At 37.9% G+C, this 14,764-nt stretch overlaps 1 protein-coding gene across 1 annotated transcript in view; it reads right to left on the reverse strand.

Annotated features, from left to right (window-relative positions):
* COG5 (component of oligomeric golgi complex 5) overlaps positions 1–14,764 on the reverse strand; it is a 488,722-nt gene that overhangs the window by 34,677 nt on the left and 439,281 nt on the right. Inside the window, exons 15-17 of the mRNA XM_058296542.1 lie at positions 14,323–14,433; positions 12,442–12,504; positions 2–64 (exon numbers count right to left, since the gene is read on the reverse strand). Of these exons, the coding sequence (XP_058152525.1) occupies positions 2–64; positions 12,442–12,504; positions 14,323–14,433 (237 nt within the window). The remainder of the gene's footprint in view (position 1; positions 65–12,441; positions 12,505–14,322; positions 14,434–14,764) is intronic.

Below are 14,764 nucleotides of genomic sequence, written 5' to 3' on the forward strand. Positions count from 1 at the left end.
CTATAGAGTCTCCTACTGAAGTTAGTAAGGGTTGAATAGCATTTCCCATAAGACCATGGACTGTCTGAAAAAAAGAAAAAAGAAGGGGAGATAAAATTGAAGAAAACCAACACAAAGGATTCTGAGCAATGAGAAGCATTTTGACTAAGAGTTGTAATTTTATATCAAATTCAGATAATACATAGTTTTAATTATAACAACTCAACAGAAGTCCCCTTCTCTCCCCAACCACCATCAGTAAAGATTTTTAAAGCTGAAAATATACGGAACACGGCACTAAAAAAATTTCAACTCCCTTATTCCCCTCATTTTTTAAAAAGATTTAGTGGTTAACTGAGCCCCTGGGGATTCAGGAGAAGTAGTGGCAGTTATGAAGTAAAAATAAAATGAACACACTGTTTTAGTTTTCTTAAAAGACTGAGGCAAGAGCAAAAGTACTTCTTTAAAAACTGGAAGAACACCATATGCTTTTAATCAGAATGAATATAATAAATATACTGGTGATTCTTACATGGTAGAATAGTTGGATTTCATGAATTAAGTTTATTTTAAATGAGTTCTACAGCAGCGATTCTGAACTAGGAGTGATTTTGCACCCCACCCTCCAGGGGTCATTTGACAATGTTTGGAGATAGTTTTGATTGTCATAACTTGGGGAGTGGTGGCTTGCTGCTAGGACCTAAGTCAGTAGAGGCCAAAAGTGCTGTAAACATTCTATCTACAATGTACAGTACAGTCCCCCACAACAAGGAATTACCTAGCCAAAAATATCAATAGCGCTGAGGTTGAATTTGTAAATCCAGAAGAAATAGCAGGTTGATTTGGGAATGATGGAGGAAGGGGAGATGATGAATTTGGTTTTAGACATGAATTTGAAGCACCTATGGGAAACCCACATGGGTAATCCAGCAAGTACCAAGATATTTAAATTTGCAGTTCCTGAGAGACAATTTTGCTAGATTTTGTAATCATTGGCTTTCCCAAACCACTTTTCTTATTATGTTAAAATAAATATAACACAACATTTGCCATTTTTACCATTTTTAAGTGTATAATTCAGTACCATTAATTAATTCATAATGTTATCAAATATCACCACTATTTCCAGATCTTAGTCATCACCCCAAACAGAAACTCTGCATTCAGTAAGCAATAACCTTACATTCCCACCCCATGCCCAATACCACAGCTCCTAGTAACTTCTAGCCTACTTTCTATCTCTATGAATTTGCCAATTCTACATATTTTACAAAAATGGAATCACATAACATATGTCTTTTTTATTATTTTTATTTTTTAGGAGGTACTGGGGATTGAACCCAGGACTTTGCACATGGGAAGCAGGAGCTCAACCACTAGCTACATCCACTCCCCAATGAGATTTTTGTTTGGTTTGGTTTTTAGGAGGAACCGGGAATTGAACCTGGGACCTTGTACATGGGAAGCAGGCACTCAACGACTGGAGCTACATCCGTTCCCCTATTAGTCTTTTTATGTCTGGCTTATTTCATTTAGCACAATGTTTTTAAGGTTCATCCATTTGGCAATATGGATCAGAACTTCATTACCTTTTTTTAATGGATGAATATTTTTCCACTGTAGGTAAAATACCACATTTTGTTTATCCAATCATCTGTTAATGGGACACCTGGGTTGTTTCCACCTCTGGGCTATTGTAAATAACGCTGTTATGAAGACACTGGTTTTTTTTTGGGGGGGGGGTACAGGGGCCAGGGATTGAACCCAGGACCTCAGATGTGGGAAGCTGGCACTCAACCACTGAGCCACAGTGGCTTCCCTGAGTTGGTTTTCTTGTTTGTTTTGCTTGTTGTTTGCTTTTGTTTTTTCAGGAGACACCAGAAACCGAACCTGAAACATCCCATGTGGGAGGTGGGCACTCTGCCACATCTGCTCCCTATTTTTTTCTTTTTTAAAAAGATTTATTTATTTACCTCCCCCCCGCCCCAATGTCGTTTTTGTGCTCACTGTCTGCTCTCTGTGCCCATTCACTATGTGTTCTTCTGTGTCTGTCTTCTTTTTAGGCAGCACTGGGAACTGATCCTGTGACCTCCTGGAGTGGGAGAGAGGTGCTCAATCTCTTGTGCCCCCTCAGTTCCCTTGTGTCTCTTATTGTCTCTCCTCTGTGTCTTGCTGTACCAGCTCTCTGCTCGGGCCAGCACTCTGCGTGGGCCAGCTCTCCGCTTTGGCCAGCTTGCCTTTACCAGGAGGAGCCAGGAATTGAAACCTGGACCTCCTATATGGTAGACAGGAGCCCAATCACTTGAGCCACATCCTCTTCCCCCTGACTGGTTTTTAAGAAAGAAGATGAAACCAAAAGAGTCAATGAGGGAAGCAAACGTGGCTCAACTGGTAGAGCGTACACCTACCATATGGGAGGGTCCAGGTTCAAGACCAAGGGCCTCCTGACCTGTGTGGTGAGCTGGCCCATGTACAGAGCTGTCACGTGCAAGGTGTGTGCCCTGCAAGGAGAGCCGCCCTGCGTGAAAAAAGCATAGCCCGCCCAGGAGTGGCGCCACACACATGGAGAGCTGATGCAGCAAAAAAGAGATGCAGTTTCCTGGTGCTGCTAAGGGTACAAGCGGACACAGAAGAACATAAGCAAATGGACAGAGAGCCGACAATGGGGGGGGGAGGGGGGAGGAGAGAAATAAATGAAAATAAATCTGAAAAAAAAAAAAAAAAAGGAGCCAATGAGATTCCAGAGAATGGGCTGTGGAGGAAGAGAAGGCAAAATGCCATTTTGAGGGTATGCTGAAGAGCCTGAAGAATTAAGAGGGGTAATAACATTTATTGCATACCCACTATATGCTAGGCTCTCTATATGCTTTACATATAATAATTCAAATCAGGACTCAATTATATTTATAAATGGGGAATCTAAAGTAATTTATAGATTGGGAAATTTAAATTATTATGGACTGAAGTGTGTTTTCCAAAAATGTTCAATTACTAACCATAGTCCCATTAATATGATTCTATTTGGAAATAGAATCTTTGAAGAAGTTATTAGTTAAGATGCAGCTAAACTGGACTAAGGTGGGTCAAATCCAATATGACTAGTGTCCTCATAAGGAGAGGAAATTTGCAAACTGTTCCTAGGAGACAGAGTTAAGACAACCATGTGATAGAAGCAGAAACTGAATTAGGCCAAGGACTACCGTCAAGCCACTACTAGAACCCTACAGACTTCAGAGGAAGCATGGCCTACTGACACCTTAATTTCATATTTATAGACTCCAAAACTGTGAGACAATACAATTCTAATGTATTAAGACATTCACATTGTGGTACTTCGTTACGGCAGTCCCTGTAAACTAAGGACAAGTTAGGGAGATTGTCCGAAGCCATAAGTGAGCAAGAAAGAGCCAGGAATTTTTAGGTATACCTGATTCCAAAGGGCTTCCTTTCTTATTTAATACTTTTTAAATTAGGGAAATAATGAATTTAAAAAACAATCGTCCATATAATACTGGATTCCTGTATATCACCTCACCACCAATACCTTGCTTTAGTGTGGAATATTTGTTACAATTGCTGATGGCACTTTTTTATGATTGTACTATATTTTTTAAAAGCAGTTCCCTTTGATGAACATTTATTACAACTGATGAAAGATAGTTGAAATAATTCTATCTATTGACCGTTATTTATTTTAAGTGTATTTTTCCCCTATGCCATTCTATTATTAACACCTTGAATTAGTATCACATATTTGTGAAAGAACATTCTTTTTTTTTTTTAAAGATTTATTTATTTATTTAATCCCCTCCGTCGTCTCTTCTCTGTGTCTGTTTTGCTGCGTCTTGTTTCTTTGTCCGCCTCTGTTGTCCTCAGCCTCACGGGAAGTGTGGGCAGTGCCATTCTTGGGCAGGCTGCACTCTCCCTCGCGCTGGGCGGCCCTCCCCACGGGGCGCACTCCCTGCGCGTGGGACTCCCCCCCGCCGGGGGACCCCCCGCGTGGCAGGGCACCTCCCTGCGCGCATCAGCACCACGCATGGGCCAGCTCCACACAGGTCAAGGAGGTCCGGGGTTTGAACTGCGGACCTCCCATGTGGTAGACGGACGCCCCAACCACTGGGCCAAGTCTGGTTCCCGAAAGAACATTCTGATATCTGTGCTACTAACTGTAGTCCACATAGTTTACAGTAGGGTTCACTGTATTGCAAAGTTCTATGTTTCATCTTCTAATATTTATTCTAGTAATGTATACATTCTAAAGCTTCCCTTTTAACCACATTTGCCTATATAATTCAGTATAATGAATATAGTAACATAATATTGGTAGCACATTATTGAGAGTATATTAATCACCACCATCCAGTTCCATCCTTTACCAATAGCCTAAATAAAAATTCTGGATAAGTTAAGCATCAACTCCCTATTCTCTAACCCCAATCTATCTCCTGCTAATGTATATTCTAGATTCTAACTCTATGAGTTTGTGTATTATAATCAAGTCATGACAGTGAGATCATACAATATTTGTCCTTTTGTATCTGGCTTACTTTACTCAATATAATGTCCTTAAGGTTCATCCATGTTGTTCCATGTATCAGGTCTTCATTCCTTTCTAAGATTTAATAATATTTCATTGTATGTATAACAGATTTTGTTTATCCATTCATCAGTTGATGGGTACTTGAGTTGCTTCCATCTTCTGGCAATTATGAGTAATGCTGCTATAAACATCAGTATGCAAATATCTGTTAGAGTCCCTGCTCTCAGTTCTTCTGGGTATATATATATATATATATATATATATATATATATATATATATATATATATATATATATATATTTATATAGTAGTGGGACTGCTGGGTCATATGGCAATTCTCTACTCAGCTTCCTGAGGAAATGCCAAACTGTCATCCACAGTGGTGGCACCATTTTACATTCCCATCAGCAATGAATGAGTGTTCCTATTTCTCCACACCTTCTCCAATACTTGCAGTTTTTCGGTTTTTAAAATAGTACTCTTCCCTGTGGGTGTAGAATGATGTCTCATTGTGGTTTTAAGTCACATTTTGCTAGTACCTAGTGATGTGGAACATCTTTTCATGTACTTTTTAAAAAAAAGATTTATTTATTTATGTATTTCTCTCCCCTTCTCCCCCACCCCCCCACCCCGGTTGTCTGTTCTCTCTTTCTATTTGCTGTGTCTTCTTTGTCCGCTTCTGTTGTTGTCAGCTGCACGGGAATCTGTGTTTCTTTGTGTTGCGTCATCTTGTTGTGTCAGCCCTCCGTGTGTGCGGCACCATTCCTGGGCAGGCTGCACTTTCTTTTGTGCTGGGCGGCTCTCCTTATGGGGCACACTCCTTGCGTGTGGGGCTCCCCTACGCGGGGGGCACCCTTGCATGGCAGGGCACTCTTTGCGTGTATCAGCACTGCACATGGGTCAGCTCCACACAGGTCAAGGAGGCCTGGGTTTGAACCGCGGACCTCCCATGTAATAGACGGACGCCCTAACCACTGGGCCAAGTCCGCCGCCCTTCATGTGCTTTTAAGCCATTTGTATCTCCTCTTTGGGATGTCTATTCACGTCTTTTGTCCATTTTTAAATTGGGTTGCTTGTCTTTTTATTGTTGAGTTGTAGGATTTCTTTATATATTCTGGATATTAAAACCTTATTAGATATATGTTTCCAAGTATTTTCTACCATTGAGCAGTTGTCTCTTCACTTTGTGACAAAGTCCTTTGAACCAGAGAAGTCTTTAACTTTGTGGAGTCCAAATTATTTTTCCTTTTGTTGCTTATACTTTGTGTGTAAAATTTAAGAAACCATTGCCAAACACAAGGTCTTGAAGGTGTGCCCCTATGTTTTCTTCAAGGAGTTTTCTGGTCCTGGCTCTTAAATTTAGGTCTTTGATCCACCTGAAGTTAATCTTTGTATGAAGTGAGAGATACGGATCCTCTTTTATTTTTTGCATATGGATATCCAGTTCTCCCTGCACCATTTGTTGAAGAGATTATTTTGTCCCAGTTGAATGGGCTGGCGGCCTTGTCAAAAATCAACTGGCCATAGATGTAAGGGTCTATTTCTGAATTCTCATTTTGATTCCATTAGTCAATATATCTATCATTATGCTAGTACCATGCTGTTTTGACTACTGTGCCTTTGTAATTTGGTTTAAAGTCAGGAAGTGTAAAAACTCCAAATTTGTTCTTCTTTTTCTCAAGAAGTTTTGGCTACTTGGGGTCCCTTAAACTTCCAAATAAATTTGATTTTTGGCTTTTTCCATTTCTACAAAGCAGACTGTTGGAATTTCAATTGGGATTGCATTGAATCTGAAAATCAATTTGGGTAGAGCTGACATCTTAACAACATTCAACCTTCCAATCCATAAACATGGAATGCTCTTCCATTTACTTAGGTATTCTTTGATTTCTTTTAGCAATATTTTGTAGTTTCCTAAGTTCTTTACATCCTTAGTTAAGTTTATTCCTAGGTATTTATTTTAGTTGTTATTGTAAATGTATTTTTTTTCTTGATTTCCTCCTCAGATTGCTCATTGGTAGCATACAGAAACACTACTGATTTCTGCATATTTCTCTTGTATCCTGCCACTCTGCTGACTTGTTTATTAGCTCTAGTAGCATTGTTGTAGATTTTTCGGGACTTTGTAAATATAGGATCATGTCATTTGCAAATAATTAAAGTTTTACTTTTTCCTTTCCAATCTGGATGCCTTTTATTTCTTTTTCTTGCTGAACAGCTTTGGTTAGAACTTCTAGCAAAATGTTGAACAACAGGGGTGACAGTGGGCATTCCTGTCTTCTTCCAGATCTGAGAGGAAATGCTTTCCGTTGTTGACCATTGAGTATGGTGTTAGCTGTGGGGTTTTCATATATGCCTTTTATCATGTTGAGGAAGTTTCCTTCTATTCCTATATTTCAAAGTTATTTTTATCAAGAAAGGATGCTGGGTTCAGTGCCATGTCAGTTGGCCCTACTTTGGAGTTTGTTTCTGTGTGATGGAGCTGGACTCAGATGTGATCTTTGTTTACAAGCCTCTCTTGTTACTTTTACCGGAACTGTAGTTGGTGCTGGGGTTTAATATATACCCAGGGGACTTGAATCTCTGGACTGACCATGTGATAGCCAGGCCCTGAGCCTCAACAGACTTTACCTCCTACACTCTGGTTTATTGGACTTACCCCACTCAGCTAACATGGAGTTGAAGAAGGTCAACCACCACACCAGGGAGCCAAGAGAGCCTACAACTGAAAGCAGGAGGATGGCATCCAGCATCCAGGAGGAATCTAAGGCCCCTCTTGATATAGATGTGGAGTGGACACAACCATTCCAAGGTCCACAGTATGGAGGACTAGAGTATGAATTAGAGTGGACTTACTGATATTCTATTCATGAACTACTGTGATTAGTAATCAAAGAAACTGTGGCATTGGTGTGGAGAAAGTGGCCATGGTGGCTGCTGGGGATAGGGAGTGGGAGGAAGAGATGTGATGTGGGGGCATTTTTGGGGATTGGAGTTGTCCTGGGTGGTGTTGCAGGGACAGTTACCAGACATTGTATGTCTTCCCATGGCCCACTGGGTAGAACATGGGAGAGTGTGGGCTACGGTGTGGACCACTGACCATGTGGTGCAATGGTGCTCAGAGATGTATTCACCAAATGCAATGAATGTCTCATGGTGATGGAGGAGATTGTTGTTATGGGGGTAGGAGTGGAATGAGGGGGGTGGGAGGTATATGGGGACCTCATATTTTTTGAATGTAATATTAAAAAAATAAAGACAAAAAAAAAAAAGAAAGGATGCTGGATTTTTTCAAATGTCTTTTCAGCATGAATTGAGATGATCATGTGGTTTCTCCCCTTCATTTCATTAATGTATTACATTAATTGATTTTCTTGTGTTGAACCACCCTTGCATGCCTGGGATGAATTCCACTTGATCATGGTGTATAATTCTTTTAATGTGCTCTTGGATTTGATTTCCAAGTATTGTTTTGTTGAGGGTTTTTGCATGAAAATTAATGAGAGATTGGTCTGTAATTTTCTTTTCTTGTGGTATCTTTATCTGGCTTTGTTATTAGGGTGATGTTGGCATCCTAGAATGAGTTAGGTAGTGTTGCCTCATCTTCAGTTTTTTTTTGAAGAGTATGAGCAGGAATGGTACTAATTCTTTGAATGAATGGTAAAATTTACCTATAAAGCTTTCTGGTTCTGGACTTAATTCTTAGTTTGGAAACCTCTGATTACTGATTCAATTTGTTTATTTAAAACTGGTCTGTTGAGGTCTTCTATTTTTTCAGGAGTCAGTGTAGTTGTTTGTGTGTTTCTAGGAATTTGTCCATTTCATCCAGGTTGTGTACTTTGTATTCCTCTGATGGATCTGGGCAAAGTCACCTCAAAATCTTCTGGAAAGGATTTATCCTTCTGATGCCTTTAAGAACATTCAGGACTCATGGGAAGAGGTCAAAATATTAACATTAACAGGAGTTTGGAAGAAGTTGATTTTAATCCTCAACTTTGAGGGAAGTATTCAGTGGAGGAAGTGACTGCAGATGTGGTAGCAATAGCAAAAGAACTAGAATTAGAACTGAAGCCTGAAGAGGTGACTGAATTTTTGCAATCTCATGATAAAACTTGAACAGATGAGGAGTTCCTTCTTATGGATGAACAAAGAAAGTGGTTTCTTGAGATGGAATCTACTCCTGGTGAAGCGATGTGAACACTGCTGAAATGACAACGGATTTAGGATATTACATACACTTACTTGTTAAAACATTTACAGAGCTCGAGAAGATGAACTCCAATTCTTCTGAAAGGAGTTCTACTGTGGATAAAATGCTACTGCATACTACAGAGAAATCTTTCATGAAAGGAAGAGTTAATCGATACAGCAAGCTCCACTGTTGTCTTATTTTAAGAAATTGTCACAACCACCTCAACCTTCAGCAACCATCCCTCCCATCAGTGTGCAGCCATGACCACTGAGGCATGACCTTACAGCAACAAAAAGATGATGACTCTTTGAAGGCTCAAATGGATAGTATTTTTCCTCAAAAAAGTATTTTCTAATTAAAGTATGTCCATTTTTAAAGACAAAGAACTATTTAACACTTAATAGACTACATTATAGTGCAAACATAATATAAACCAAAATATTTGTATGACTCACTTTAAGGCAACAGTTGCTTTATTATGGTGGTCTGGAACTGGACCTGCAATATGCTTGCAATAAATAAAATGACCAGAAATCTCAACAGAGTGACTGAAATGTGAAAAAGAATTAAATGAACGTTTTATAACTAAAAAATACAGTAACTGAAATTTAAAAATTGACTAGATAAACTTAGTAACAGAACAGAGATGACAGAAGAAAGATCTATGAATCTTAAGGATTTTTAAGACAGAAATTCTCTTAAGAAGAAAGAGGGGAAAAAAGTTGAAAATAAAATCAAACATGAAACAACTGCAAAAGGGCTGATATATTGGTTACTGGAATCCTAGAAGGAGAGAGCCAATGGGGCAGAAGAACTAGTTGAGGAAAAAAGTCCCCAGACTTCCCAAATTAGAGGAAAAGCATAGATGTACAGATTCAAGAAGATCAGCAAATACCAAACAGGATAATTTTGATGAGAACTGCACCTAAGCACATTATAATTCAACCACTGTAAATAAAAAAAACCCAGAAAATCCTTAAAATAGTAAAAAAAAAAAAAAGGACAGATAATATACATGGAAATGCAATTTGAGTGATAATTTCTTGTCAGAAAACATGAAGGCAAGAAGAGTGGAACATTTTTAAAGTACTGAAAGAAAACAACTCTCATCCTATAATTCTATTTCCAGTAATAATATCCTAGAAACATGTCATTTAAAATTAAATAAAGGCATTTTCCAATAAAGGAACTAGGGAAATTCATTGCTATCAGATTCACATTGTAAGAAATGACAAAGGAAAGCTAAGGGAAAATGATATTAGAAGGAAACTCAAATCATCAGAAATGAGGGCAGACCTTAGATGCAGCTATAAGTACACTTCTAGAAAAGCAAGGTTTCTATATTTTACATGACATGGTGCAATATTAATTCGAAGAAGTCTATGAAAAGGTATGGATGGATCCATATGGTACTCCACAGAGGAATGGCTAAAACAAATCATGTAAACAGGTATAACTGAAAATCCGATAAAATGAAATTCTAAAAAATATGCAAATAATCGAAAAGAAGACAGAAAAAGGTGAAGAAAGAAAAAATCATTAAGCATAAAATGGCTAGAGTTGCTAAATTAATATATAAAACAATGCATGAGAAAAATTATTAACAAGCTAAAGAGTGATATTTCGTAATGATAAAAAGGTCAATTCAGGAAGGCAAAAATCTTCATACGTATGAGTTTTAAATCTTCAATCTTTTAAATCCATAAATCTTTTAATGTTTCAAAATTGAGGCAAGAATTGACAGAACTAAAGGAAAAAATTAGCAATTCCACATTATAGGAGATTTTAACCCCCGTCTCAACAACTGATAAACTACTACACGTCTCTTCTGTCCCCTATTATTTGAACCTATACTTGGTGCTAGCGTTGGTACGTGTACATCCAAGAGGCTTGAATCTCTGTCTGTCCATGTGCCAGTTGGGCCCTGAGCCTCAGCAGAGTTGCAATAGCTACTCTTCAGTTCATTGGGACTCACCCAGGACAACTAACAAGGGGTAAGGATGGACAATCACTACACCAAGCAACAACTGCAAGCAAGAAAATCCCATCCATCAGCCATATGGGATCTAAGTCCCCTCTCAATTAAGAGCGAGTGTGAATCACCATCCCAGAATCCTCAGGATTGGGGAATAAAATAGGGACTAGAGTAGACTTACTGGTATACTACTATAGACTTACTATGATTTTAGCAGTGGAAGAAATTATATCATTGATGTGGAGACAGTGGCCACCCTCTCTGACTGTTCTTTATTTTACCCTCTTTATTCTATAAACACAATTATTTCTCCCTGGAGTTTTGTGGGTCTTATCTCCTTTTTTCACACTGTCTCAGTGATGTAAATCAAATCTACTTAGTGGATATCTATTACCTTTGTGTAAGTATATTGAACCATTTTATAGATGCGGAGATGAAGGCAAGAGAGAGCTTAGTAACTTCTCCAAGGTCACAGCCAGTTAAATAGCTGAGATGGGATTCATATTCAGGTAGTATGGCTCTAGAGTTGATGCTATTAATTACTATGCTATATTGCTTCTAGTAAGGGAGTAATAAATAAATATTTAGTAGATAAATGAATGATGGTGGCAAGGTGTAGTAGACACAAAATGACTCTTTTGCGTCACTGAGATCTGGATTTGGATCTAAGTCTAGCTGTTTACCAGCTACAGGACCTTGAGTATTTATTTCTAGGTCCTATAAAATGGGGATAATTGCACATAACTGGGTTGCTGGAATATTTCCAATATATTGCATGTGCCTGGAAAAAGGTGAGAAATAAAGGATAGCTATTACTACTGTGAGAAGAAATTATCTGCTTATTTTTTAAAGCATTAACTACAGTCAATTATATATGGCTCTGAATCTCATAACTACTAATAACTTTTTTTCAACTTTCTGAGTAGAGAAAAGGGGTATAATTATGTTGCTGCATGAAAATAATGGAAATATTGTTTTATAACGTACAGATAGAGTAAGGTTTATTAATCTTAGCTTTATTGATATTTTGGGCTAGATAATTCTTTTTGGTGGGGGATTGTCCTACACACTGTAGGATATTTAGCAGCATCCTAGGTCTCTACCCATAGATGCCAGTAGCACCCCATTTTCCATCATGAGAGTAAAAAATGTCTCCAAGATATTGCCAAATGTTTGCTAAGGAACAAAACCACTTCTGGTTTTTGTTTTTTTTTTTTGAGGTACCTGGGCTAGGGACTGAACCTAGGACCTCATATGTGGGACCCAAGGCTCAACCAATGAGCCACATCAGCTCCCCGAAGTTGTTTTTTTCCCTTTGTTTGCTTGTTTGTTTTTGTTTTTAGGAGGAACCAGGGACCGAACCTGGGACCTCCCATTTGGAAAGCACGTGCTCAACCGCTTGAGCCACATCTGCTCCCAGAGGACCACTGTTTTAATGGGATGATACTGGGCTGCATTGTCATACAGTATGGTGAATAGTTAAAAAAGTCTTGCTTCTGTATATATAGACAATTATTATAAGTAAAGTACCAATCTGTAGACACCGAAAGTGTCTAATTTTAAACTCTATTTTCAAATAATATAGAAATATAAACACAAACGTAGCCCTCCTCTAGGATAATTATCAACATGTAACTTCGGGTATACAGGGAAAATTCTGAATTATTTTAAAAATATCATCTACCACACAGCCAAAGAAATAAATCTAAAACCCACTTTGACTATAGAGTCCAATATTAAATTAAATTCTTTTACCTTTAGGGCTGAAATTATAGTTTGCTCAGCTGCTGATGGGAATGAGCTCTGACTGGAAACGACCTAGAATAAGGTTTTAATCCAGTTATAATTTTGCTTAAACCATTTATATTAGTAAATACCAATTTTGATCATAACATGATAAAGCTGTTACCAGAGTTACAAATAAAATATCATTTCTTTATATTTTTATCTCACATGTTTTAAAAATTCATTAGTATTTATTTTAAAAGATAGGTAGAAAGTACTTTAGCATACAAGGCAAACAGATATTCAAATAACTGAAACATTAAGAACACTGAAAGTTAGCTCTCCTTTATTCCTTTGGATAGGTTTTAAAGTCTTTACTCAAAAAGGTCAACATCAAGTCATATTTACTTTTTTTTTTTTAATTTATTTTCCACACAGGACTCTGGACTGATTAATTTTCAGCAAGTCTTAAAAGTACAAATGTGAAACATATCCCTTTTTAAAAATCAATATAAACATTATGAGAATTCTGAAAGTATCAATAAAGACATTTAAATAAGGCTAAAAATAATGCAACGTTCCATTGGTTCTGGAACGTTACAGAAATAATTAAAGGAAAAGGAAAAGATAACATTCAGTCTTTTTAATAATTCAATTTTCTGAGACTTAACTGTTGATAACCCTTTAAAATATATTGTGTTTAGTATGTAAAATATACATCTTAGAAACTCCTAATTGTGACTTGTGAAAAATTTAAGTAACTGAACACTCACCTATAATTTTCCTAAAATATGATCTAGCATATAGCTCATATTAGAGGTCAAGTTTTCAAGAAGATCACATAACCTTTAGCTTCATCAAGTCTTCTAGGGCGGCAGACTTGGCCCAGTGGTTAGGGTGTCCTTTTACCACATGGGAGGTCCACTGTTCAAACCCTGGGCCTCCTTTACCCATGTGGAGCTGGCCCATGTGCAGTGCTGATGCGTGCAAGGAGTGCCCTGCCACGCAGGCGTGTCCCCTGCGTAGGGGAGCCCCACGCGCAAGCAGTGCGCCCCGTAAGAAGAGCTGCCCAGCATGAAAGAAAGCGTGGCCTGCCCAGGAATGGTGCCACACACACGGAGAGCTGACACTACAAGATGACGCAACAAAAAGAAACACAGATTCCCGTGCCGCAGACAACAACAGAAGTGGACAAAGAAGATGACACAGCAAATAGACACAGAATAGACAACCGGGGTGGGGGGGGAAGGGGAGAGAAATAAATAAATCTAAAAAAAAACAAAAGACTTCTAAATATTTACTTCCCTACTTCCTATTTAATTATGAATACAGCTCATCTTGGATAATATATAAAGGCAAACAAGTTAAAGTTCAGCCATTTCTTTTAAATGTGTTACTAGAAAATTAGGAAAATAAGAGACTCTTCACCTGTAAGTTGCTATTACTAATTATATTTTTTTAAAAAATCACTGTTTTTAATGCCAGCCCCATTTTTTATATGAAGAAGTTTTTGACATGTTGGATAGCTTAAAAATTCTTATTTTGCCATTACCTTTGCTAAAATTTACTACCACCTACACAATATCAAATTATGCTTTTCAGTAAGTATTAAACACATACGATTTATCCCTGAATCATTTTTTAAATAAACTTGGTGATACCAACCAAAACTTGAGGATCATTATTTTAAACCACACAAATAGACATTAAGTCACACAAATAATAAAGGCCAGGATCCAAGACTTAAAAAAGGAAACTCTTCAGCTTATTTTATAATAATCGCATTTTGCATGCTGCATTCTTTCACAAAGAATGGAATGATTTGTAAGTTGTTTAAATTTGAGGCAAAAGAAAGGAGAACTTGAAATTAAGTGAAAAAAGCTTAATAAAATAAATAAAGATAAAAGTTACCTTTGTTACAGACTGGTGCAACTTATACAATGAATTCACAACTGCCACATTTCTTCTCTGCCCTTCAGTAAGAGGCCCAATTACCTGACTTGCATCTCCTTGTGTGGAGAGCTGTGAAATTTCAAGACAAAAAGAAAGTACTTTGAATAGACATTTCCCCAAAGAAGATATACAAACAGCCGGTAAGCACATGACAAGATGCTCAATATCATTAACCATAGTGTAATGCAAATCAAAATCACAATGAAATAGGTAAAGTGGATGTGGCTCAAGTGATTGAGCTTCTGCCTACCACATGGAAGGTCCATGGTTCAGTTCTCTGTGCCTCCTAAAGAAGACAGTGAGCTGGCATGACGGGCAGGTGTGACAAGCTGACACAAGATGATGCAATAAGAGACACAAGAAAAAAAACATGAGAGACAACAAAGCAGAGAGCAGAGGT

The sequence above is a fragment of the Dasypus novemcinctus genome, chromosome 5 (assembly GCF_030445035.2).
Source record: "Dasypus novemcinctus isolate mDasNov1 chromosome 5, mDasNov1.1.hap2, whole genome shotgun sequence".
In the NCBI taxonomy this organism is placed as follows: domain Eukaryota; kingdom Metazoa; phylum Chordata; class Mammalia; order Cingulata; family Dasypodidae; genus Dasypus; species Dasypus novemcinctus.